This window comes from Psammomys obesus, unplaced genomic scaffold, assembly GCF_907164565.1.
Source record: "Psammomys obesus unplaced genomic scaffold, mPsaObe1.curated_primary_1811, whole genome shotgun sequence".
Taxonomy (NCBI): Eukaryota; Metazoa; Chordata; class Mammalia; order Rodentia; family Muridae; genus Psammomys; species Psammomys obesus.
In genome coordinates this window covers 13,518,213-13,545,173 of record NW_026593286.1, presented here as the reverse complement: position 1 = coordinate 13,545,173, position 26,961 = coordinate 13,518,213, and the positions used below count along the sequence as shown (strand labels likewise).

Here is a 26,961-nt window from a genome sequence, read left to right as displayed (position 1 = left end):
TGTGTGTGTGTGTGTGTGTGTGTGTGTGTGTTGTGTGTGTGCGTATGTGTGTGTGTGTGTGTGTGTATGTTTGATTGTGTTGTGGGTAGTAAAATTTTCCAGATTAGAACTAATGAACCCAAGTTTATATGACTCCTCCTTGAACATCACCTCGATCCTCCAAATGTCATTTTGATAAGTTAATATAAACAAATCAGAAACATCTGCAGCAAAAGTTCTTTCTCCCCCTCCCCCCTGCCCAACACACATGAGCTTAAAAATTAAATGGAAAAAATGTTTGGCACAAGTGTTCTGGGTTTTAGCGAATCCAGAATGTTTTGAAAAATAGTCCTCAGACGTTTTGGAAGTCTGAAGGACAGCTGGCTTGCTCTCCTTTTAGAAATGGTTATTTCTGTTCTCTGTGTCAGCTCCCCTCCCCCCCCCATTTCTCTTCTGGTCTGTAGAGCGAATGCTCTTGCAGAGACTTAGGTCTCTGTCTGCTGAAAAGCCTGCACATCATTGTCCACTGCAAATGCTGATGTTCCTCTCTCCTTACCCATCCCTATATTCTGTTCTTAAGCAAACCCAAAGCTCTGGGTTTTAGGCCCCCTGGGGGTTTAAAAGTCATAAGGAAGCAAAATTATGTCCAATTGCAAGGCCTATTCCTAGACTCAGACCCAAGGTCATGGAAGACATAGATCGTTGTGTCTTGCTATTGAGATTTTCCCCAGTTGGTAGCCCAGGCTCACCCTTCTTCCTCAAGATGTCCAACACTGTTACAGTAACTTTTATTCACCTTATTTAATTGTCCTCTTGGAGGCTTACTGCCTTCATCTGCTAACCTAGGCCTAGTCCTGGAAGCTTTTAGCCTCTGTACAATCTAATCTAGGCCTAGAATGTTTTCAGCCTCTGAGACTTTCTGCTGAATACACTCACCCTTTCTAGGTTTTTCTCAACACTGGCTGGCTGGGTCACTCAGCTTTTCTGGCTCAAACTCCTCTCCAACCTGACTGATTCAGTTTGGTTTCTCTCAGCCTCTGAATTCTCTGCTTGGCCTCCTACTAAATTTGCAGTCTGTTCTGATCTTCCACCTTCTTCTCATTCTCTGGATCGTTCTATCTTCACCTGTCTAGCTTGTTCTCTCTTCAACCTGTCTCTGTAAAATTCTCTTGGTAAAACTGCCTCCTCTTTTCCTCTCTCTGTGCTGCTCTCTGGCTTCAACTGCCTCTGCTGACCTGCCCTGAGGTCGCAAACTAACTCTAACCTTGCTGCATCCTTCTACCAACTAACCTTACCTTCATTGTTTGGGATTAAAGGTGTATACTAAGGATTTAGTCTGTATTCCAGCCAGAGCAGCCATGTTGATAGATTAAAATCCCTCTACACAACACAGTAACTCAAGACAGAGATGACATGAGATGTTTGGAGGATGAGCTGAGATCTGAAGGATCAGCCAGGGGAAAAACACAGTTGAGTTGTGTAAAGGATGTAACTATTTTTAAAAGCCACACAATGCCCAGACTCCTTCACCCTCCCTGGTAGTCTTGGACCTAGACAGAAGGATCTTGAGAGAGGCCAACAAAGCAGAAGGAAATGATTAGTGTGCAGTTTCCTTTCCAGCTTTTGTTCGAAGAAGTCATCCTTCCATTTTTATTGACTTTTGAGTCCTGCCATCCTGAAATTTTAATCACCCAAGTTCAGAGAAGACAGCAGTTAGATCACCCAACCTGTAATCCAAGCTGGACTCATAGAAGAAAGACGAAACCTCTGCATCCTCTCTTTCCTTCCGCTTTGCCCCTTCCTTCTTCTTTGCCATCTTTCTTGGTAACCACCATTCTATTTTCCTTATAGGCTAGAAGGTCTTGATTCCATAAGTTAAAAAAAAAAAAAACCACTTAAACGTAATGGAAGCATATTAGCTGATAGATTTGTGTCAGACTAAGACATGCGTGCCTCAGGGCAAAATCAATATGACACCTTCACGGCTTTTGAGTTCGTCATTGTTAATGATATTTTCTCATCACATTTATTTTTTATCTATTTACCTTTTTGATCCTTGAGCTTGAGATCAGGCTCATTCTAAATGTGCTATGCTGTCTACCACTTTTCCCCAAGTCATCCCTGATTAAATTTAAGAAATAAGAGGAAAATATAAAAATGGGTCATCCAAATGTAGTTAGCCTCTTACTTAGCCTCTTTAAAAAGGTTCCAACAACCAGGATGGGGTTACACACACCTATAACCTATTAGGAGGTCAAGGAGTTTGAGGCCAGCCTGGGCTATATAGTGAATTCCATGATAGCTTGGACCTCTGTCTGGAAACAACCACAGCACATGCTCCATTGTCCATGCTTTTGTTCCTCACGTGTCTAGTCTTCTGCTAGACACAGCCTCTGCGTTTAACTCCATCCCTGTCATTCATACTCATCACCTAGCACACAGAGCCATGGTTTGTTTAGGGGGACTTTTAGTAAATGTCTGTCTCTGACCTGTAGTTCCCAGCAGAGCCAGCGCCTGCCCCACATCCAGAGTTCCGCTAGCCAGGCTACTGCTTGAAGACCATCCCTTGGTACGTGGGTGTCAGTCATCCTACAGAACACTGCAGGCCTTGATGTTATGCTAGGACTTAACGGCTAAAGGAAACAGATTCGCTTCTTTGTAAAAAGAGCTTTTATTACTCTGTTTCAGTTGTTGTCTCTGAGGCTTACTGCCTCCTGCTAACCTAAACCAAGTACTAGAAGCTTCTAGACTCCATTAAGTCTAACCTAGACCTAGAATGTTTTCAGCTTCTGAGACTTATTGCTGAGTAAGCTCACCATTTCTAATTCTTTCTGAGCACAAGCTGGCCAGTTTAACTCAGCTGTTTTGGCTCAAACTTCTCTCTCAACTGACTTATTCAGCCTGGCTCCTCTCTTGGTTTGGAATTGCTTTGTTTAGCCCCAAACCAATTCCAACAATCTAATCTAATCTAATCTAATCTAATCTAATCTAATCTAATCTCTTGCATCCTCATTCTTTGGCTCATTTGGTCTTCATCTGAGTTCCCTCTCTGCAACCCTTCAATTACTGTCCCAGTGAAACTCCCTTCTCTCTCTCTGCATCACCCCTTAAGTAGCTTCCCTTTCCTTTTCTGTCAAATCTTTCTCTGATTCTTCATTAAATCTGCCACTCAATTACACATCACTTTCAAACATGGCTGCTTCCTTCAGCAAAGTAACTTTACCTTCATTGCTTGGGATTAAAGGTGTGTGCCACTACACCTGGATACAAGCTTTTCTTTACTTGAAACTTACTCTATACCAGGCTGACCTTGAAGTCAGATCTGCTTGCCTCTGTCTCCTGGTTTAAAGGCGTGTTTATCTTCCAGCCGAATCACACAGACCTGGAAGGTCTTTGGATATAATCACTTGCCAGAACAGCCATGTTCTAAATTAATAGTTCTCTATACTTCTTGTCCACCTCCCACCACTAAAGCAGTTACAATATGTAGATGGCCTATAGACATTATTGCTTGCTTAAAAAAAATTATCTTGGGCACTAATAATTTGTACCTGACATATTTACATGCTAAGTTGGTACCTTATAATAGCTGGGGGTGAGGGTTTGTTTCACCATTACTCCCTCTCTGTGTGATGTAAGAACACATTATGAAATCCAGCCTCTTAGAAAAGAGGTAAGAGGACCAAGACTCTGTGAGGCACATTTGAGCTTCCCCATGCCTTTGCTTTGAGTAGAGATTCTGGCTAAAGACAGAGCATGAATCAGCAAAACCAACAAGAGACTTTTCACCCTTGTTGCCTTCTCTTTGGCAAGCACTACTCTTCACAGAAAGGCATTTTTCCATTGACTTCCTGGTCCAGGACCAGCTATATCCCATATGCTGACATCTGTCTCCTCACAAAACCCTAAGCACTGCAAGAGTTACCTACCTTGACAATGACGTGGAATGAGCTTAGAGCAATGGAACAACCACTGATGAGTGAACTAATGAGTGGGAGGCCCAGCTAGGATAAGGCATATTATCTATTACTGGAGACATAGCTGGAAATGGTAGGAGATTTGCAACCCAGCCAGCTTGGGTTAAAAAAGACAAAATCTAGAATCCCCAGTGTTGATCTTAATGTTACACTCTTCTCTGAGATTTTATTTCACCTTGAGAAAAGTACAATTTCTTTTTTTAATGAAGTATAAAAAGTAAACAGTGCCATAGAGATCCTAAGGACAGATGCCCCTCCCACATGGGAGGCTTCTCCTCTAAGCCAGGTGGCACAAAATGCCCTTGCTAGGGCAACAAATGAGGCTTCTTTTCTGTTTTATGCTGGTCTGAAAGGGCAAGATTGGTCTTCAAACCTATGACCCCCCCTTTATTAATTTTGGGGTGTTTTTTTTTTGTGTGTGCAGAAATGTTGTAAACTTCTCCCAAATCAAGGCCAAAAGCCCCAAGCCAGCTTACTTTATTCATCTAATGAGTCAGTCCTCTGGTCAGACTGCTATTTCATTGGAGTGTATATTTCATAAGCTCTTCCTTTGTGACCTTATATGGGGAAGGTGCTTTCCTGGGCTCCCTTCTTGCACTTGGTGTATGTCAGGCTTCCCCGGAGGCTTTGTTTTGCCCAACATTTTAATCTGTTGCTTTAGTTACAGTGCCTTGTGCTCTTGTCTCCCTTGTTGCATCCTCCATGGCTGAGGATTAAACCTGAGTCTTATTTTTGTGTGTTGAAACGCTTTACACTTTATCGTTATTACTCAGGGTGTGACCCATGCCTACCAACAGGCATCGTCATCCTCGGGAGCAGGTTAAACTGCTCAGTCCTACCTCAGATTGATTTGCCTTTTAACAGATTGTGATTTGGTTATCCATTAGAATTGAAAAGCACTTTGCACAGGGTCTCACTGCTTTTACTACAGTCATCATCATCACCTTCTGGGCCATCATCATCACCATCCTCTCACCATCACCACCACTATTTCATCATCATCATCATCATCATCATCATCATCATCATCATCATCATGATGGCAACACCTAGCTTTCACTGAGAAGGTTTCTCCTTTAATCCTCCCAACATTTGTTTGAGGCTTGTTCTGTTACTATTCCCACTTAATTGGGAAACTGAGGTAGGTTCAGTGAGATCATAGGATTTGTGTGATGTTATTCAGACAATGAGTGGTAATCCAGGCTGGCTTTAATCACAGCATCTTATCCCTTTGGCCTGGGGTCCTAACCAACTGGCTCTGTACCCTTACCTGATCCCTCACAGGTCAGCCATTTATTTATTTGTCATCTTACGAATCATAATGAAAGAAGAGTCAAATTTCTCAACCAGGTTGGTGTCAACTGCAGGGACCACCAGGTTTCCTCTACAGACACAAACACACACACACAGTAGGGAGAAGTAGCTGTTTTCCCTTTGTTCTGTCTGCTTGTCAGTGCCTTTTTGTCAAGGAAAGTGACAGATCTATGTTTGGTTTTGGTTTCTGCATTCTTCAAGTCACCATCTGTCTATAGGACAGTAGTTCTCAACCTGTGGGACACAACTCCTTTGGGAGATCAAATGACCCTTCCCCAAAGGTTGCCTAAAACAACTGAAAAACACAGATATTTATATTAGGATTCATAAAAGCAGCAAGATTACAACTATGAAGTAGCAATGAAAATAGTTCTATGGTTGGGAGGTGACCACCAGGTTCGGAACTGTATTAAAGGGTCACAGCATTTAGGAAGGTGGAGAATCACTGCTGTAGAATGTTCTGCTGGGCTTATGGAACTTTCATTCTTTGTTGTGGAATGAAGTGTTACCTGATTCTAGAATAACAAGCAAAGCCCAATTAAGAACATTAAATAACAACGTTCCCCCTTTGACAAACCATTGCGAAGGATAGAGTGCCATTGGCGTGTTCTGTAAAATGCCTTTGGGTCTTAAAGTAATTTAAAAAGAAGTGTGTAGTGGGTTTCATGTCCCTCAGCCTCTGAGAATGAGGTCCTTGTTATGGTCCCTGATAAAAGTGGCCTGCTTAGACTTGGAGGCTGTCCCCTCAGTATGGACTTCTTCCAGCCCTGTTGTAATAGTATACTGTCTTGAACTTGACCCTTGCAGAAGACTCATATTTATAGCTCTAATGTGAAAAAGAAAAAAAAAAAAAAAAAAAAAGAATAGACAAGTAACACGGCCTTGCCTCAAGAATCTTCCAGAGGTCATCAGATGCCTTAGAGACCTCAAAGTCAGGTTGGAACACCTATATCTCGTATGCTTTGGGCCAAAGGTTAATTACAGGAAGCCAATATCTGAGGCAGGAAGAGAGTAAACTCAGTGATTCTCAAACTGATTGCCAAACCGCCCGGATAGGTGCTGCTGAGGCCTTTAGAGGAGTAAGAGAAATGTGACACAGGATGGGTTCCCCAGCCCCTTCCTCGCTTTCAATTTCCCATTAGGGCAGTTTTATTATGTAACAGTTATGGGGCAACATATTTAATGCAGTGTTTCCATACAATAAAAAGCAACTGAGGCTAGTTGGAGTGGCATTCACCTCCTAAGTCCTCAGGTCAAGTGAGGCAGAAGGATTGCCAGTTTGAAATCAGCACTGCTTGGTCTGGAGAGTTATGGTGAAGGACACAGCTCAGAGGTAGATGCTTAAAAAAATAAACCAACTGAACCGATTTACTTTGTCCTTTACAATCAAGGGCAGCATGGGTCAGAAAGACAAATGGACTTCCCCAAGGTCACACTTTGTTTTGACTAAAAGCCATTTCTTGTGTTCCTCCTCTGGACACCTGGGCTGGCTGCCAGGTCTGCTGGGCATTGGCCTCTCTGCCGTCTGGATCAGCCCTTCTTAAAATTCAGCCACACTGACTTGGGTGAATATCCTTGGCATTTAGGACTCCTGGGTTTGTGTTTAGAAAACAAAACGCTGCTCAGATATTCTGAACAGAGCTGAGTCAAGAAGCTATATAAGTTCTGAGCACTGACTGTCTCACTCAGCCAGCCACCCTGGTTCCTCTCTCTTTCCTATCACTCACTCACTGACAGCAGCCTTGCACAAGATGGACTCCCAGCAAACACCAGCAGCTCCCCTGTGGTGCCATGATGCGACCCCTGATGTGGGAGAATGCGCATTCGGAGCACTCATAGTCAAACAGGAAAGATGTGATAAGAAAACCAAGATCACAAAAAACCAAAATGCCCTAGGAAAACACAAGCAATCCATAAGATACACTAATGAGAAAAATCGATGACATTTTGCAGTCTGGAGTAATGCCTGTGGGGGTAATTTCCATTTTATCACTCTTGTTTACCAGACATTCGTATTTGGCTGTGTGACAGATGATACGCAACTAAAAGGCATTTGGCTTTTGTTTTAATGACAGAGAAAGTCCTAACTGGAAAGGGAATGAAAAAAAAAAAAAAAAGAAAATCACAGTACAGAAGTCACATGCCAAGGACAAAGAAAAGTCACACTCAGGGACAAGTACAGAAACATTTTAAGAGCTGTTCTTAAAATGAATAGGGGGAGGGGCCAACAACCATTTCACAGGGGTCAAATATCTGCTACCCTGCAGGCCCCTGTTCAGCACTCCCACTCCTTTCTGTACCGGGGCACGCTAATCTTTGTCTCCTAAACCAGGGCCCTGAAATGCTGACCCAGCACCTGGGCCATCAGGCCCCTTACATGGGGCAAGCCAGGAACAGGGAAGTAGCAGTCTGGGGTGAGGGTGCCTTTCTGGTTGTTCGCCTCTTCTCACTGCCCTGTGCTTGCCACCTCTACTTCTAGCCCCTCTTTGTTCTCTCTCTGTTGGTTTACGAGGAGGCCAACATACTGCAAGAGAAAAGGAAGAGAGAGGAGCTTCTCCTGGTACTTCTGCCTTCGGTGTGGCATATTTAATCTGACAACAGCAGCAACAGACAAACACACAGTAGTGTCTCCTCTGCTTCTGTAGACAGGCTGGGCCTGTCTGTATCAGCAATGATACAGGCTGGTCTAAATGAGACAGGTGGAGGCAGCGCCCTAGTGGTGAGATTTAGGCAAGTTTTTTCCAGACACGTTGAATTGAATGAATTCATTAACTCCTGGCCTTTGTCTTTCAGGATTATGTAGAGAAGCATGTTGTGAAGAACTATTTCTACTACTACCTGTTCCGGTTCTCAGCCGCTTTGGGTCAGGAAGTGTTCTACATCACGTTTCTCCCCTTCACCCACTGGAATATCGATCCTTACTTGTCCAGGAGATTGGTCATGATATGGGTTGTAAGTATTTTGTCATTTTTACGATTTATCGCGAGGAAGGTGACTACCTGCTTTGGTATTCAAGTGTCCTGCACAGGTAGTCTTTCTTTCTTCAGATCACTTACAGGAGAATTTGCTGGCTAGTCAATTTTAGATAAAGCATTAAAATATAAGTGCATTGTGTTTGGAAAAAAAAAAAACATACCAACTCGTGACTTCATGTACTTTGATCTTTTTCCCCCCTTTTGTAAGTAAACAAGACTAGAAGACTGGTGAGCAGGGAACAAAGGAGCTTTGTAGGAATCCTGTGGGGTGTGGCATAAAACCTTCCAAGAGACTGTTTTGGTAAAATTTGATCAAGATCTAACTGTAAACTGTAGACCAGAAATCCCAAGCAGTGGGAGAGGAATACCTCTTCATACATTCGAGAGACCGAGACACCTGAGGCCGAGCGCCTTAGCTAAAGGGCAGCAGTTCTCAAGCCATGGGTCATGACTCCTTCGAGGGTCAAACCACCCTTTCACAGGGATCAGATGCCTGCTATCCTGCATAACATGTGTTTACATTATGATTTATTGCAGTAGTAAAATTGCAGTTATGAAGTAGCAGTGAAAATAATGTTATGGTTGGGGGTCACCACACGTGAGGAACTGTATTAAAGGGTCACAGTGTTTGGAAGGTCGAGAAGCACTGCTCTAGGGAGTAACGTAGGAGACAGCCGTGACAAGTCCACGTGTATAGTATGAGCCCCTTCCTGCCTTCTCCTCAGCACCCTATCTCTTATCCTTGCTTGTTGTTGTTTTGGGTTCTGTTTTCTTTCCCATGGACACGTGTGTGTGTGTGTGTGTGTGTGTGTGTGTGGTGTGTGGGTCCACACATGCTCACAGTGAGTGGGTGCACGTGTGTGGAAGATAGAGGTTGTCCTCCCCAAACATTCTCTACTCTTCTCAGTATGTGTGTGTGCAACTTCTTGCACGTGTGCACGTCAGCACGTGTGGCGGGCACATGCCTGCGTGCATGTGTGGAGCTACGTACATACCTTTCCATGTGATAGTCAGTACCTTGCATATTTTTCTTCGGACAGGCTGCCGTGTATCCTAGGCTTGCCTCAAACTCACTATGTTCCCAACGCCGACCTTGAACTTCTGACCTTCCTGTCCACCTCCCAAGTGCTGGGATTATAGGAATGTACCTCCAGTCGTGGTTTAATTCACACAGGATTGTGGGTTGGACTCAGGGCCTCGGGCCTGCCAAGCAAGCACCATATTAAATGAGCTACATTCCCAATTTGAGTTAGACAGTTTTTTTTTTAACCTTTCTTGACAAAATGGTATTTTATCCCAGAAAATTTAGACCAGCACTTTGTTACATGAGCTGAAAAGTATCAGTCAAATCATTGTCTTCCGTTTCTATTCCATGTAAGTATTTTAAATCTCTGGGCTCAAAAGCATGTTAGATTCAGGGACAAGAGAGTTCATGATTGGTCGTCTGATTAGAATCTCCGAAGGGAGACGCAGCTCTGCTTGGTAGGGAGATGAGCCGACATCTACAGTGGGATTGTCTTAGCTCTTGCCTCACATTTTGATGCAATGAACCCCCCCACCCCCAGCAAAGGCATTTGTTGGTAAGATATACAAGGAAAAGATGGGTACATCGACAAGAATCAAAATTGGTGGATTATATTTATAAAAAAAGACTAGAGCTCAGGCTAGCCTTAACAGAACGCACTGATTAAAGAGTGTGATACATATATGTTATCACCTAATGCATATATGTTAGAGAAGTGGGACTATATTTTTTGATAATAAATTCTTAAAATTTGACTACTGGGAGTGGGTTGGGCAAGGAAAATCACAAAGACAAATTATAGCTGAACCAGAAGTCAAACAGCAAGTACCACGTTTTCCAAAAGCTGGTCCCTGCTGTTCTTTACTGGGGTTAAAGACATATGTCAGGGTTACAAGGATGAAAGTTTTTGTCTGTCTGTTTTTGAGACAGGGTCTCAGCATGTAGTCTTGGCTGGCCTGGAACTTGCTGTGTAGATCAGGTTGGCCTCGAACTCATAGAGGTCTGCTTCCTTCTGCCTTACTAGTGCCAAAATTAAAGGTGTGTGTCCCTACAACTGGCTGCTCAGTGGTACGAGTGCTTGTCTGACAAGACCCTGGGTTTGAACCCTGGCATTAAGTGAGAAAACATGCGCATGACTTTTTTTCTGGTTGTTCCCTTTGTTTCATTCACCTACTTTAAATTTTATGTCTGTATTTTTTTTCACGTCTGTACGTGTTGGAGGTTCTATAACATGTGTGTAGAGGTCAGAGGTCTCTTCTTCCACCATGTGGGTTCAGGTGATTGAGCACAATGCATCAGCCATTTTTGCCAGGTACGTTTTTTTGCTGAGCCATCTTGCTGGCCCCTTTCCCTTTAGGTTAGACACCCCCTCCCCACTGTTTTACCCTCTGATCTCTTGGCTCCTTTTCAGCCTTTGGGTTTGAGATGTCTATCTTTTGGCACTTAATGCTCTGGCCTGCAGTTTTTCTGTTCCTAAAATAGCTTGCTCATCAGGGAAGCAGCTTTTGGGAAACCTGGTACTTGCTGTATAACTTCTGGCTCAGCTACAATCTGCCTGTGGTTTTCCTTGCCTGCCCACCCCCATCCCTCTATAGTACAATTTTAAACATTTATTATAAAAAATGTATTCCCACTTCTTTAATATATATGTATTATTTTAAGGTACGTGTTATTATAGTTAAGCCATTTCAGTTTTTCTGATTATGTTGCAAGCGCTTTGCTGATTCTGGCAGTTTCCAAGCAGGCCCCACTTCTTCTCATGGGTTTTGACTATCTCCCAGAACAGAAGCAAGGCATGTCTCTGTGAGGGGAGAAGAAGGTCTGCTCCCACCTCCATCACTGCCTGGCAGTTGGGACAGAGGCTCACAGTCCCGAAAGGAGCACCTGGCTGATGTAACGCAGGCAGTGTGTTCTGGTTCCAGCAACACAGGCCTGCTCAAACTCACTCAGAGGCAGCGGGATGTGTTCTCAGCTCACCAGGAGCCACAGCCTCAAAGGACTGAGGGTAGGGAATGGTTTGGTTATCAGGTACAACACAGCTGTGACTGTCTCCTCTTCCCTCCTGCTTTCACCTGGCAATATTTCTGTCTTAATTCCACTTTTCAAGACAATCAGATGCAGCTCATTGTATAGTTCAGGTCAGTCACACAAATCTGTCCATCTCTGGCCATTCCTTTAGACTGGCTGATCTTGGTACAAACAACTGTGGGTAGGGGTTGGGAGAAATGACTGACTGGAGTACCAGTGCCATGGGCCGGGCTCTGGAACAAAAGAGATCAGTGTGATGAAATCCAGAATCGAAACCCTGTTTCGATTCTGGCACTTAGTAATTCTAGCCTGCAGTCCCCACTGATTTAAGCTGAAAGGACACAACTGGAGGCTTATCACATGATCACATATGCGCTATGTATGTGACACTTAAAAGTGGCACCTCTGTGGTGCACAGGAAGAAGAATTAAAAGAGCAAAAGCTGGGCGGAATGACATTGAAGAAGTGACACTTTTGCCAAGTGCTATGCTGTCCCCACTGATTTCTGTCTTGCGTTGTGAATCCCCTCGATACCAAACAGTTCTCTTGAAATGAATGCCAGCCAAATCTCACGTTAAATGATTGATGGTTTGCCTGCTGCTTGTACACAATACAATAGAAGGAGCAGTTTCGGCAAAGCCAGTGAATTGGCAAGTGTGCTCTTCATTTTTTTCTCTTGTAGATGCCACAGCTTGGTGATAAGGAAAACCAGAAAAGCACAATCTTTCTTCTGGTGAGCCCTTGGGACCATGTACTTTCTCAACAAATGAACTTTAAGATGGAGCACTCGGGTTAAATTATGGCTTTCCTTTCCCTGTTTGGTTACCCATCCAGCTAGCTGATGCCAGTAGCGCAGAGCAGCTACTGGCTCATGTCTGTGTCATACCTGTGAGCCTGTGAGGGTCTTACTGCTGTAGGGAGTCTTTTTACAAAGCAGCCCGATACATCACTACAGGGTTGATGACATATCTAAAGAGATCGGCCTTTTCGACTGCCACCTGCTTGTCTCACAAAGGAGTTTGTCACCTGCTTAGCGAGGTGTGGAGGAGAGCCTTCTCCTCACACCCCCTGGCCTGGGGTCAACTTTATAGAGCCAAAAGATGACTCGAAATGTGATTATCTCCTAATCCTCTGTTTAAACTGCTCCCACCAGTCACTTCAAAAGATTGCCGGGCTTGTTAAATTGCTTCTCACTTGAGATTAATGAGTCTTTAAGCAGAGCCAACAATGGCCAGATTGAAACCCCCTATAACTTGCACGGAATGCAATAGAACCAGGCGTCCAGGATTCTGCCCTGTCCCTCTGAAGTAGAATGTGTAATTTAGCCTTAGTTAAATATTAAGTAAATGTCTTGATGGGCTCGTTTGACTCAGTATATTGGTTTGGTCTTGACACATAATAGAGAAAAGTATTGGGTTTAGTGTAGGTTAACCATGGAAAACAAAAAGCCTTCAAACTGACTCATGTGGTAGATAAATACATCTGCCTCTCTGTAATTATCACATTATCTGAAAGTGATTCCTCCCATTCCCTTCTGTTATTGGCATATATTCACAGTACACAGTGTTGGGTTTCACAGAGACATTTTCATATAAGTACATAATGTACTTTGATCATGCTCCCCCCATGTGCCCTGCCCTCCCCGTTCTTTCCTTCTGCCATTAGTCCCTTTAATTCCCTTAAAGGGTTTCACTTCTATTGTCATGATGTGTGTGTGTGTGTGTGTGTGTGTGTGTGTGTGTGTGTGTGTGCAGCATGTGTGTATGTTTGTTTATTCTTCTACATAAAATCTGGCATCCCCAAATGATAAAAAATAAATGAACATGCTGACTAGAAGCCAGGCATGATGGTTGTCCTACTTTGATTTCTATTGCTGTGAAAAAGACCATGACCAAAAGCAACAGGAAAGGGTTTATTTGGTTTATAGGTTACAGGCTGTATCAAGAGAAGCTAGGGCAGGAACTCAAAGCAGGAACCTGGAGGAGGAACTGATGTAGAGGCCATGGAGGAACAGTGATTACTGGCTTGCTCCTCATGGCTCCGTCAGCCTGCTTTCATACAGCACACAGGACCTGCCCAGAGGTGGCACTGCCCCCAGTGGGCTGGAGCCTCCCACATCAATCACTAATCAAGAAAATGCTCCCATAGACTGGCCTACAGAGCCACACGGATGGTGGTATTTTCTCAGTGGAGGTTCCCCCTTTCCAGACAACTCCAGCTGTGTCAAGTCGACACAGAGTAACCAGCACAATAGTATAAACCTGCCATCCAGGTGCTCAGAGAATGAAACAGGAAGACTGAATGCGGCTCTGGAGAGAGAGAGGGGAAAGAAAGGGGTGAAAGGGAGGGGAGGGGTAGCAGAGGCGGGGGAGAGGAAGGGAGACTATGAATATGAGAATGAATGAACAACTGAATGATGACAATGAAATGAAAACGTGCCCACCTTCTCCTTCCTCACTCTCACCCGTAACTATTATCCTACGGCTCCTAAGACTGGGATGACAGAGATCTTTGCCCAACTCGCTCAACCATAACTTCTGATGTTTCACTGAACTTACCTGTGGGTGGGCAATTGCCTTGAAGCTCAGGTAAGTATAAAATTGGTTGAAACATGGAGTCCTGGAGGGAGACTGTCTTTAAGGATGGAGTTAGGCTAGATCTGTATTGGGCCTGGCGACATTCTGATGCAGGGTCTTCCAGCTCTTCCTTTTGTTTCACTCTTCATTTTGTTTACTGATGCTCCATCAAGAAAAATAAAGAACGTGATGGTTCACCTCTGTAATCCTTGCACTCAGGAGGCCACGGCAAGAGGATTGTCATGAGTTTGGGGCCAGCCTGGGTTATAGAGTAAGAAAGACCCTGTCGCAAAAAAAGAAGACTATAAAATAAATAGCTGTTGCCAAGTCATATTTATTCAGACCCCAAACTAAAGCATATGCTGACATGGCAACAAGTTAGGAATCTGCTGTTCTTTGATCATGGCTCCATCTGCCTTCATCCCCATCACCTACAGGCTCATACACCCTTCAGCATCTTTATAAAGGTACCAGTCAGGACTGGCTTTCCCCCAGAATCTATCCCACTTATCTGTAAAACAAAAAGAAGAAACTTAGTCAATGGGCAAGGGAAAGTTGTTTTTATTTTGAAGTTAAAAAAAAAAAAATTTATTAACCCTCTCTTAGGGCAAACAAAAACTAAACAAATGAGAAGCTTAGCTGGGCTTGGTGTTGCATTCCTGTAATCCTAGCACTGGAAAGTGGAGGCAGGAGAATCAGGGTTCAAAGCCAGCCAGCTACTTGAGACATGTCCCAACAAAACAAAATAAAAGGAGCAAACAAAATAAATAAATAAACAAATAAACCCCAGTTTTACATTTTCAACATTTTCTTTATAAAGCTATATTTTTGAGTGGATGTGTTAGAGCACCTACTCTATGCCAAGTACTGTATACACTCAGAGCCCCATTTTACAAAGAAAACTGACACATGAAGAGATGGCCCTGCCCAAGGAGACGCAGTCACTAACCGTAGGTAGTGTACAGGTCTTATTTAGGTATGTAGGTAGGATAACCAGGTCTCAGCTCCCAAATCCACCGCCTTAGTTTCTCTCTGTCTCAGTCTTTCACTTCAGATGGCTACTTCAGTCACTCAAAAATCTCTTTACCATTTTGGTTACAGAGGTTCCAGGCAGCATCGCAGGCATCCCGTGTGTTTTGCAGCCACAGGACAATGCTCCTTTCAGTTCTTTCTGCTGTGGTTTCCTGTGATACCTCATCCTCACCCCCACCTGCTGACTGCATGTCCCAGATATTTTTAAACACCCCCCCTCCCATTGGAAGGCTGGAGCATCCTGGTTTCTGCAGGATACTGAAAGTGAAGAGCTTAGGTTCTGTGGTTTCTGAGCTGGAGGCCGGTAGAGGGAAGGCTGCCTGCTAATCTTAGGTCCAGCTTCCACCTCCTTCTTCTAATTTGCAAAGCAACCAAGCGGAAAAGACTGCCAGAGGCAAAGAGCAGGCCCTTTGTCCTTTCAAGGAGGTGGGGCTTTGATCTGTGGGGGACTGGGCATTTTCTCCCAAAGGTAGGCCAACTGCCAAGCATCTAGCCTCTGGGTACCTTTATCTTCCTGAATTCCTGGCCTGTCTGTCTAGCCACAATGAGAGATGAGAGTGCTTAAGTACCGCATTGGTGTTACTGTAGCATGAGATGAGGAGCAAGCTTCCACTCGTAGCTGAGAGGTTCTACTTCCTATTGGCCTCTGGAGTTTTCTGGAAGCCAAGCCAGCCCAGCCCTGTGAACCAAATGGCTGTTCTCTCTGATTTCCATTCTCCTTTTACTGTGTAGAATGGGGCTTCCCCAGAGGCCTTCTGTGCCCTGGGAAATGGCAGAGAACACCCACTTTAGTAAGGGCACCCTTCTACAGGGTACCTTCAGGTGTATATGCTCCCAGACACTAGCCAGATCTTTTTGCTCTGCTGTCCTTTATAACTGTACACATTGCCAGAGGTATTGAGTTCTCTGTGGGTCTTTAACCCTCAGGAAACAGAGCCTTCCTGACCCTAGCTGCAGGTGTCATAGACTTCCAATCTCTTGTTTTCCCTCTTGATGCCCAAAGCCCCAGCCACAGCTTGGGCTGAATCCAGCTCATGTGTTTGTAATCCATTCTCCATGAGGCAGAGACAGGGCTTGACTAACAGCTTGTGAATAAATAACATTGCAAAATGTGTCAGCGTCAGACACATTGAAGGTATGTGGCCTGGTGGGACCCTCTTCAACCGGACTATATGCTAGTGTCCAAGACAAGAAGAGCCCTTCCTGCAGTGAGATCCATCTCTCTGGAGCCCTGACTGGTGCTGGACAGGGTGTGGACTCAAGAAATGCCACAAGGTAGAGGGTCGGCGTTTTTCTCCTATACCTAAAAGCTTCTGGAGCCACAAGGAGGGAACTGAGATTTGACACCAGAACTAACTGGCTCCAGAATTTTAAAGCCTCTGTGTCCTGTAGTTGGCTTTCTCCTTTGGCTATAGTAAACATACTTTGGTGGGTCTGTGTACTTAAAGATGCTCAATTAATTTTTCTTTTCATTCTGTATGGCATGAGCCACATTATGAAAGCACTGAGGACTGCACAAGTAACTCAGTGAGAGCGCACATGCCTAGAGTAATTTAGGGCCTAGATTCAGTATCTAGTACTGAGGAGAAAGAAAGGAAAGAGGGAGGAAAGGAGAACATACTGAAAAAAAAATAAAAGCTCTATAAATCCTACCATGTTTGTTGACTGAGGGTTATCTACATCTGTCTGTTTGTGGGCTGCTTGGTGATAAGTGATTTTATATATAATCAAAAGCAACTTCCAGTTCATGATTAAAAAAAGTCAGAAGTAGCAATGAGATTGGAGAAGATTCATCAATACTTCCCATATTGAAAAATGGAGTCAAAGGATGTGTTGTGACCCCTTCAGAATTAGGGGACTTGGCTTCTAACCCAGGTGACAGTTGCTTGCCCTGTGTGTCATGTGTTACACATTTAAAGCAAGATGAGAGGTCCTCATGGATATGGAGCCAGGCCAGAATGGGCTGGTAACTGTTTCCACTTTGTAATTAATTGTAGTAATAACAGTATTTGTAGGTAGGCCTCGGCTTGACTGACTATAAAAGCGTGCAGTCCAGCAGAATGCCCCCAGAGCTCTTTGCTCTCTGATAATTTTATTATTGTGAAAAGACTGGTGACTGTGCATCTTTGAGAATAGTCAAATCTCTTTATTTCTGAGTCCTGGCTTCAACCACGCATCTACTCTTTAAAATAAAAAATGCCCTGGGCCTTAGGGAGATGGCTCTGTGGACAATGTACTCGCTGTGTAAGAACTAAAGTTTGAATCCCCAGAACCCACACAGAGCAAGGCGGGCATGGCATCCCTCCTGCAACCTCAGCTTCCGGAGACAGAGTCAGGGCATCCCTGGAATGAGCTGGCTAGTTAGACTAGCAAATGAGCAAGCTCTGGGATCAAGTGAGAGACCCCGCCTCAATACAGAAGGTGGAGAGTGATGGAAGAAAACAACCAACGTCGTCTCCCAGCCTCGACAGGCACACATGTGCCCACATTGAGCATATGCCAAGTACATGCACCTATGCGCAGATACATACACAGGTGCACACATACATACAGGGCAAAGAATAAATAAAAAAAAAATACTTGCCCTGGGTCTATCACATGCCTTTGTATTGAGGGACGTTTAGGGGTACGGTGATCCCTAGCCTAGATCTGAGTCCTTAGAAGACATTTGTTCTCATGAATAAGTATAAGCAAAAGGACAGCAATTTGGCGAGGCCACACTCAGGGATGTTTTATGTACAAAGGTGATGTGGGCAAAGAGCAAGATCACAAGTCTTGCTCTTAAGGGGTATTGGAGGAGAGTGTGAGCATAGAAATTCATTGTTTGCCCTGGGTCCGTTCAGATTTAACTGAAAAAATGATGTTGCTTTTTTGTTGTTGTTGTTGTTCCTTTTTACATTAAGTTTCTCCCAACATTCCCAGGCATTGAAATCAGAATCGGGGAGACAGTGTTGTGTTCAGTTTGAAAGTGCTCTTCAGGTGAATACCAGCTGGACTCCAGCAAATGGAGAGCAGCATGCTGAAGGATTTCCAGAAACCTCTAACTTGGAATTAGTAGGTTGGAAGCAGCAGTAAGCTTGCTTCCTTTTGTACTCACCCTGTGTGAACAAAGTCTGAGTACAAGGTGAGAGATGATGCCCTGCTCAGCTTTAATATGCATTGTCTTATAGACAATGTCTATTATTGAAACAGGAGGGCCCAGCTTACTGTGGGCAAACCCATTCCTCACACGGATCCTGGGCTGTATAAAATGCTAGCCAAGCATGACCGGAAGGGTGATCCTGCAAGCAACATTCCTCTATGGTTTCTGTCCCTGCCCTGACTTCCTTCCACTGTGAGATGAAATTACAGTGGTTTAGCATGGCAACAGAATAAAACCGGGACAGGTTATTTCTTTTACTAGGCTCTGAGAAAAGTTCCAGGCAACGAAGAATGTTACACCCTGAATTTAATATGAACTCCACAATCGATGGCACCCCTACAGCATGCCTGGTGACTGTGTGAGGGCATCTCAGATGGGTGTTGTGTAAGAAAGAGAGCTTGAGGGGCCGAAGAGATGGCTCGCCCGTTTGTCCCTTGAGGCCTTTACCATTCTAGAGACTGAATTCAGAAATTTAAACCTAGAGCTAGGATGAGGAAAGAGTTCAGAATGTGTGTTGAAGCTGGATTTTTATGCTCTCTGCAAATTCCTACCAAGCCACAAGGAAAGTCTGACTCTCTATTTTAGAGGGCAATCAGAAGGCTGTGACTTCGACACCGAGACGGTTAAAGCAAGCAAACCCTGCCAAGGAAGAAGTTACAGAGAACCAGGTACCTGTCTTCAAAAGCAAAACGTCAGTAACCTAAAATGATGTGTTGAAGGCGGCACTGACCTGCCATCTCACTCTCTTGTGGATGTTAATGCTGAGTGTTTATGCATTTATGAGGAACGCGTCTAGGGAATTTTTATGTGAAAGACAGGCAAACATACTCATGGGCTCTTTAGGGCGTTTCCCTTAGAATTAAAACATAAAGAGCCATGCATGCATTAGACTCTGCTGATTCAGAAAATGTGAACGGCAAGTGGAACAAAAGTTTTGTGAACGAAAGTTTCTGAAAAGCTGAGGTGACTAGCACCCAAATTAAACCCTAGACAGTCATACATACTCCTTTGTGGTCATTTGGCTATCTGCCATCCTTTACAATCTGCAGTTGATATGTTCCTATTATAACCGATGCTGGGATTGAACTCAGGGCGTTGCACATGTGGGGCATGGGTCTGTCACTGCGCTGTACCGCCGACAACTACAGTGGTAAATGTTGACACAAATGAGAAAACCAGCAGAGAGTCATCTTTGAACGCATCTCATAGGACATTGTCCAAATCCTGTAGACTCCCACATAGAGCAAGCGAGCAAGATAATGCAGTATCTTTCTGTACTTTTGAGGGTGAAAGGGCCTCAGAACCGTGGGTTACGGTGATAACATTGGTTATCCCCAGCGACACCTCGTTCCTACCCACTTCCATCAAGTCTGAAAGAATTGCAGGATTGCGCTGGCCCTTTAAGATGAGCCATTTAGAGCACAGGGTCTTCACCTCCACTTTGGAAACAGATGGCAGTAAGCAAATTAGAAATCGGTGGTGTAGCATTTCTGTCTCACCAGACAGGATGAGAAGAGCCTGTATAGCATGCCTGGAGGAAAAAGACTATTGGAGCCGAGAGGCAGTCGGGTCGTCTTTACAAGGGTAACATTTTGGTAATTCCATCGGAACATGCTCTCTCGGATGTCTTCTTAAGCACACTAACTCTGATTTCTCCACATTAACACTTACAGAGAAGGGACTGAGGCTGCAACACGGACACCCAGAGCTCATCCCCAAGCCAGCCCTCTCCTGCCATCCTCATCCTACACTGAGCCTGAAAAGCAAAACACAAACACAAACAAACAAAACCACATCTCTTTGGCAGAAATAAGCTGGAAGCTTCAGCTCCACCTGAGTACAAGGCTGTTTTCCAGAGTTTACCTTGAAGTACTCACACCAAAAATTTTTGTTTTTAATGATTAAACACAGCAAAACAACTTAAAAAAAAAAAAAAAAGAGTTCACTCTGTAGCCCAGGCTAGTCTTAAACTCGGGGTCTGCCTGGCTCAGCCTGCCAAATGCAAGTACCACAGGTGTAGAGCGATGTGCCAAGCCTCGTGGTCATCACTGTAGTAGACCCCTCTCTCCTAAGGAATCCTTCCGTATGACGTCATCACCCACCTAAATCCTAATTTGTTCGTGTTTGTCGATGCTAACACATAGCTAAACTCCTCCGCAAGGCTCCTTTCAGCCTAGTTTTCACCATCAAGAATCATTAAGGCCAGAGTAACTGTGTCTTGTTCCCATTACGCAGCCATGGTCCTTGGCACTGCGGATGGTCCTTCAGCCAAGAATCTGCAGTCTTCCTCCATCAGACTTGTACACAAATAACCCAGTCTCCACGCCTTTAGGCTGGAAGTTACTCCGCTAGACGGGAAAGTAAAGTAGAAACCGTGAGATCATAGCCCACATCAGAGCGGCTTTCTCATTTCACCATGGCAAACTCAGAAGCTTTCGGTAGAGCTGTCATCAAACGTAACGGTAAAAACTCCTTCCACTCGAAATAGCCAGTGGCTCCCTGTCTTTCCTCTTCATACGCTTCAGGGCTGCCTTTTCCAGCCGTAACTGGAGCTGCTGGGTACCTCCTTCTCCTCTGGCATCCAAACAGGCTTTCACCCGGCTTTTTTGCTCTTACTAGCTCATGAGCAATATTAGTTTTGAGAAGTTCTATGTATGTTGCTTAAAAATATATAAAAATTTAAATTCTCTTCATACACCTGAACTTTTGGTCAACTGCATCAAATAACTATATGGTGTACTATACAGATGGCTTATTTATTTGTCTATTTATTTTGCAGTGGCAAAAGTTCTGCCCTGGGCATTAACTCAGTCCTCTCCTAGACATGTTTGCATGTGGATGTGCATACGTGCAATATCAATTGGACATGTGTATATACACAGAGAGCTAAATTGAGGTCATGTGAGTGTATTCATTCATTTATATAGATGTGTCTATGTGAGTGTATGCATGTGTATGTGCATGTATGTGTATGTGTGTGTCCGTGTGTCCGTGTGTGTGTGTGTGTGTGTGTGTGTGTGTGTGTGTGTGTGTATGGAAGTCAAAGGACAACTTTGTGGAGTTGGTCCTCTTCTGCCACCTTGTGGGATTCCGGGATTGAACTCAGGTCCTCAGATCCTTTTGCAAGTGCCTCTAACCCAGTAGTTCTCAACCTGTGGGTCGCGACCCCTTTGGGGGTTGAATGACCCTTTCACAGAGGTCGCCTAAGACCATCGGGAAAACACGCATATTTACATTATGATTCATAACAGCACCAAAATTACAGTTATGAAGTAGCAACAAAAATATTTTTCTGGTTGAGGGTCAGCACAACATGAGAAGCTCGATTAAAGGGTGACAGCAGGAGGAAGGCAGACAACCGCTGCTCTAGCCTCTCCCTGAGTCATCTCACCAGCCCTGATGTTCCGCAGTTTTAAGTAGATATAGTGACGTGTGTGTATGGCGATACATGAATGACGTGTTCGTTCTCATTCCTTCGTGTGTTCAGCAGGTCGTAAAGGACAAAGACCTAGAATCTGACCGTTGGGAGCACAGGGAGGTGAAACAGAAGGAGCCGCGGCACAAACCCAGCAGCTTGCCATGTTCCTGCCCACTGTGTCTTTTTAAGCATTTATTTATTTGGACATGTGCACATGTGTGTATGTGGACCCCCTCACATGTGCAGCCTAGGGATAGAACTGAGGTCCTCGGGAGTGGCAGCGAGCTGCCTTTACCTACCCCTGAGCCATCCTCCTAGCCTCTGTCCAGATGCTCTCAGGTGTCCTGCTGTTGTTTTCCGAAACAGTGTCTAGCATGCGATTTTCTACGGAACCAGGGCTGTGCATTTGTTCATCTAACGAAGATTTATTCTGTACTGTACAGTAGCAATATTCTATTGCAGGGAGTTCCAAGAAACACTCCTTCAGCTCAGGCCGGGATCATTTTTATTCTTCCCTATTGTACTTACTTGCTAGGAATCAGATGCAAGATTTGATGCCTGCTAGACTAGTCTTTTACCACTGATCCTCTCCCATTCCCACCAAGGGCTCCCTCCAGATGATCTTTTGTCCTTGAAGTCCATCTCCCTCACAGGATCTGTTTCAAATGCAATCTATGAGCGATCAGACACCTTTCAAACCCCCCCCCCGCACTTTAAGATAACCTCTGAGGTGCTTTGCAGTTGAACTTCAACCTACCTCAAATCCTTTAGCTATTCCCAAATCTGTCTGCTGTGTTTGTGAAAACACAGAGCCACCCATGTTACCCCCAAATCACCAAAGCTTCCTGATCCCTAATCCTCATGTATGGATATTCTGCTCAATGATTCTTTACTGGTGTTCTCTGCCTTCTATCCTCTCCCCATCTCCTGCCTGCTGCCCCAGGCCCAGCAGAAGCATTATCTCTGCAAATTCCACTGACCCCTGCCTCTGCATCCTGACAGGTGGCTCATGACCCTCATTTGAACCTGGCACCTGGCAAGGAGCTCAGTTAAGCGCTGGGAAAAATAAATAAAGGTTATTTCTACAAAGACAATTTAAGAGGCCAGTGTGGACTACATAGCAAGCTCCTGCCTAAAATAAAATTTGTATAAGATCTCTTTTAGTCTATGCATGTAAGATGCATATGAAACATTTGGATCCCATCTCCAAGGCATCTGTTAGCACAAAAGCATGGTGTGTGTGTGTGTACGTGTGTGTGTGTGATATTATGAAATTTGAAAACACCTCAAATCTGAAACATAGATTGTCTCCAGCCTTTCAAAGACAAATAATCAGCCTAGAGTAATTTAATATATTTCTGAAATACTATAAAAAATTTAAACCAGAGGTGTTACTGTGTTCTAGAAAGCATTCACTCTCTGCCAAACTGTTGAAAAGCCACAACTTACTAAATTTATTCATCTCCTAAACATTGCACAAGGGCCCACTCTATGCTGAACATTATACCTGGTGGAGTTAGCCACACGGGGAAAAAAAATCAGGCTTTCTCCTGTTCTCCTGGGACCACATGTAGGTAAGACAGACAGAGACAAGTCTCAAAGCAATGGAAGATATTTTGAGTCATGTTCAGGACACGGTCATGGCCCCCTCCCCCACTTTAGAAAGCATTTTACAGGAGGTTTTTAAACTTAGGCCTTGATAGATGAGAAGCACCCAGCTATGTGAACATCGAGAGGGGAGAGAATCTAGCACAAGAAAGGCCTGGAACGGGAAAGAGCTCACCGTATGGAGGAATGCTAAAGGATAATATTAGTGGGCAGAGGAAGGCATTGCTTCCTTCTGGAAAGCTTCCAGGATTCCATATGGTCCCAATGTACTTCCACAGGAGTCCTTCTGTCTCCCTGTCACATCCCTCAGTGGGTACCTAGCTTCCCAAATCTGTGAAGTGAGAAGGTTAAAAAAAAGCGGCCTCTACTCCAGACCACAATGCTAGTAACATTAATGTCTTAGCATGGAAAACTCGCTGGATCCCTAGAGGTATCACTATTTTATCCAGCTCATCAAACAAAAGTGTCTGAGTGCCCAAGGAGAGCCAGGTACTGTTTGAGACTTTGAACAAAACAAAACAAGGCAGAGCATCCACTTAGGGTGGGGAGGAGGGGTGATGCTAATAAAAGGAATAAGAAGCCAGGCATGGTAGTACACGCTCTTGTAATTCCAGTACTTTCAAGGTAGAGACAGGAAGGTCACAAGCACAAAGACGGCACAGGCTTCAGAGAGAATTTGAGACCAGTCGGGGGCATGTGAGACCCGACAGACAAACAGGCAAAGATACAGAGAGGGGTGGCATTAGAGCTCAGTAGGAGAGCCCTCACCTAGCTTGTGTGTGTGTGAGGCCCTCGGTTCAGTCTCAAAAGCTGAAAAAAAAACAAAACAAACAAACAACACTAAGAATGAGCTGGGTTAAGTTATGTGAAGAAAAATAAAAGGAATCTGGGGTAAGGAGCGAAGTGCGTGGGAAGGGTTAAGGGGTGTGCCGTGCTAAAGTAAGGTGGCTCTTCCTACGAGATGTCCTTTGGGTACAGGCTTGACTTACTACTGATTTGTCTCACTAAAATCATTTCAGCTTTTCTAGAACATTTGAAATTTATGGATGTCCTTTCACACTGATTTCTGTTCTTATTTATTGGGAAACCAATCCTCCCAAGTCTTAAACAGCCTGACAGGGAAACCTTGCCAGATAGCTAGGTTTTAGAAAGGGTCAGGGCATCTTTCAGTTGGTGTTACCAGTCTTTAAAATAAAACATGTGCTGTAATTTACATCTGGCAAGGTATGGCGTCCAACAATGGTCCTGTTCAGTTCCTTTCACTGTGAACATTGCATGAACCTCGGCCTTATGGTGGAATGTGGAAACGGCAGGATAAGAGTATGTCCGTGTGCCCCAAAGGCAGATTCTGGCAGGCTCAAGTCAAACCTTTCTCATTAAAAAGGGTCATGGGGAGGTTACTGGCCTGGTTATGGCCCTCTTTGGGAGATCTGGATGGTATGACCAACAGCCTCCCCTAATAGCCTCTCAATAACTAGAGTTAATCACTCACTCACTGGCCAAGTAGGGGAGCGATGCGTTCTAGCTCTCCCTCAGGGCTTTGCCTCTGCTGCCCCAACCTCCTCCCTTGCACCCTGCAGTGAGCAGGCGTCAAGCTGGAGATCTCCCAGACTTTTGTCCCTTCCTGCTTAGAGACTGGCTCTCCAGGAGGGAAGTCATCTCAGCCCATGGGAGAAGGGCTTTCTTCTCTATCCTCAGAATCCTTATCATAGAGACATGCAAGCCAAAGGGGGGTGGGGAGGAGGAAGAAAGAGAGGGGGCTTTCTGAGCAAACATCAGCCAAAAAGAAAGGAGAACTTGGTTTTCAGGGATCCTGTAGGCTAAGGAAGCTTGTGCATCTGCTAAAGCTTTTCAGATTCACTGTCATCTTGGTTTGTAGACTCTCTTCATTGAGGAAGTGGTTAGTTGCTGGGTTTGAGACTGAGCTCTGCAACTTGCCTCAATCAGAGAGCTCGGTTGCCCCTTCCACAGAACATGTTGGAGCCAAGGACCCTCGACAGAAAGCCGGAAGAATTGATGCCAGTTCTCTAGGCTGGAGACCTTGAGAGGATATGTTTTCCTCTTGGGTTTCCCTGGAAGTAGGTTTGAATCCCTTGGCAGGCAGAAAGATGTTGCCAAGCGGACAGCATTAAGCTGTCAAGGGCTCTAGTCTTTCAGTTAATCTGCCCGAGGGGTGTTCATCTCTGAGATAGAAGAGCCTCCACTTGAACTTCAGAGCTCATGGAAAAGAGTTACAAAGTTGGGGCAGTCCCCAGGAGAGAGGCTGAATCACAGACTAGAAACTAGTGTGTTTTGATCTGTGAGGAGTACATTAGTTGTCCCCTGTTATGTGGTAATGGAGAAATAGCATGGGCACTGGTGATAACTGTGGATTCTAACTTTCACTTGAAGGTCTCATTTTACTGTGGAAGGAAGAGAAGTGATGGGAAGAAGTGAAGAGCCAAGGGAGGAAGGCAGTGACAAACTGATGGAGTTAGATGGACATGCTGTTGATCTGAGGGTGTCGAAGAAAGTTACATATGCACCTATAATCCTAGCACTCAGGAGGCAGAGGCTAGGGGATCCCAACAAATGTGAGGCCAGCCTAGACTACACAGTGCATTCCAAGTTAGCCAGAGCTACATAGTGAGACTCTGTCTTAGGAAATCACACACCTAGCTTCTACACTTCAGGGCAGTTTTTGGCTACGTGTAGATGACAGTCCAGTGAGTGGAAATACGTTTGAAACTGGCTTTTCCCAGTGTTGGTACCATAGTGACATCAAGCAGAGAGTGGAAATAGATGTTTTGAGTAAATCATTGCAGGAGTCCATTTAGCTCTGCCCCTAGATTGCCCAAGCAGGCTCACATCCAGGGTGCCTGCCCCCAAACTGCGTCATCTTAAGTGAATTTTCTTCCCTACTTCCTGCAATTATGGATATCCTAACCTTGTTAGGCTTCCTATTGAGTTTTTAATCCTCATATGTTCCCTTCGCTCTCCATCTCCGCTCAGTGTCTAGCTGCTAATTCAGTTTGTCCGTGGGCTGCTGATGACCGAACACCTCATCATGGGCTGACACTTGCCCCACATATATGTGGCTGTTTTAACATGAAAAGATGTGGCTGGTAAGATCCACTTCCTGGACAAAGACTATGTAGACCTAAGAGCCTGGAGATGATTGCATATTGTCCTTGCCATTTGACTCATTGTTAACACAGAAACCCTGAATTGCCAGGGTTTTCTCTAACAAGGCCCTGAGCATACAGCCTTCATCAACAGTGTTTGCCTGTTGGAAGTGTTTTTAATCCTGTTGGTTGTAGCAGGAGTTGCATGAGCTGGTACCATCAATCCAGACTTGTTCCAGAGCGGCGCTGCTAGCTGCTCATAGAAAAAGCAAGCCCCTGAGTCTCTGTGGATGTAATTCAGAACCAGAATGGGCGGCCTTGCTGTTAGAGTCCTCTGAGTCTCATAACTTAGAAATAAATCTTTCTTATTTCTTTGGTGTGGCCATCCCTCAAGTCTTTGTTGCCTTCCATTAAGAATGTGGGCCTGTGACAGACATTCTCAGGTGGCCTCAGCTTCAGCTGCTCAGAGCAGAGAGAGGCCTTTAAACGTAAAAACAAAACAACAACAACAGAAACACCTCTTTATAAAAGGCCAGCTTGAAAGACCTATCTGACCACATGTGCAAGGAGAGTTGATGGTTGACCAGAAGACTAGGACTCAACGTCTGTGACTTTAGTCAGCCTCTCCGTTGATGAGGTCAGCAAGACTGAGTGCACCTCCCTCCTCCATCTTGTGAGGCCTCCTCACAAGGACATGTGGCAAGACAAGAGAGGGACATACAGATGCATCTCCTCTGGTCTCAAGTTAATTCAAGAATACTCAACCGATCTGTTCTGAGATACA

General features: G+C 44.6%; 1 protein-coding gene across 1 annotated transcript in view; it reads left to right on the top strand.

The window, feature by feature from the left end:
- The window catches only part of Sgpp2 (sphingosine-1-phosphate phosphatase 2), a 113,580-nt gene that overhangs the window by 47,895 nt on the left and 38,724 nt on the right, over window positions 1-26,961 (top strand). Inside the window, exon 2 of the mRNA XM_055616966.1 lies at window positions 8,064-8,222. Within this exon, the coding sequence (XP_055472941.1) occupies window positions 8,064-8,222 (159 nt within the window). The remainder of the gene's footprint in view (window positions 1-8,063; window positions 8,223-26,961) is intronic.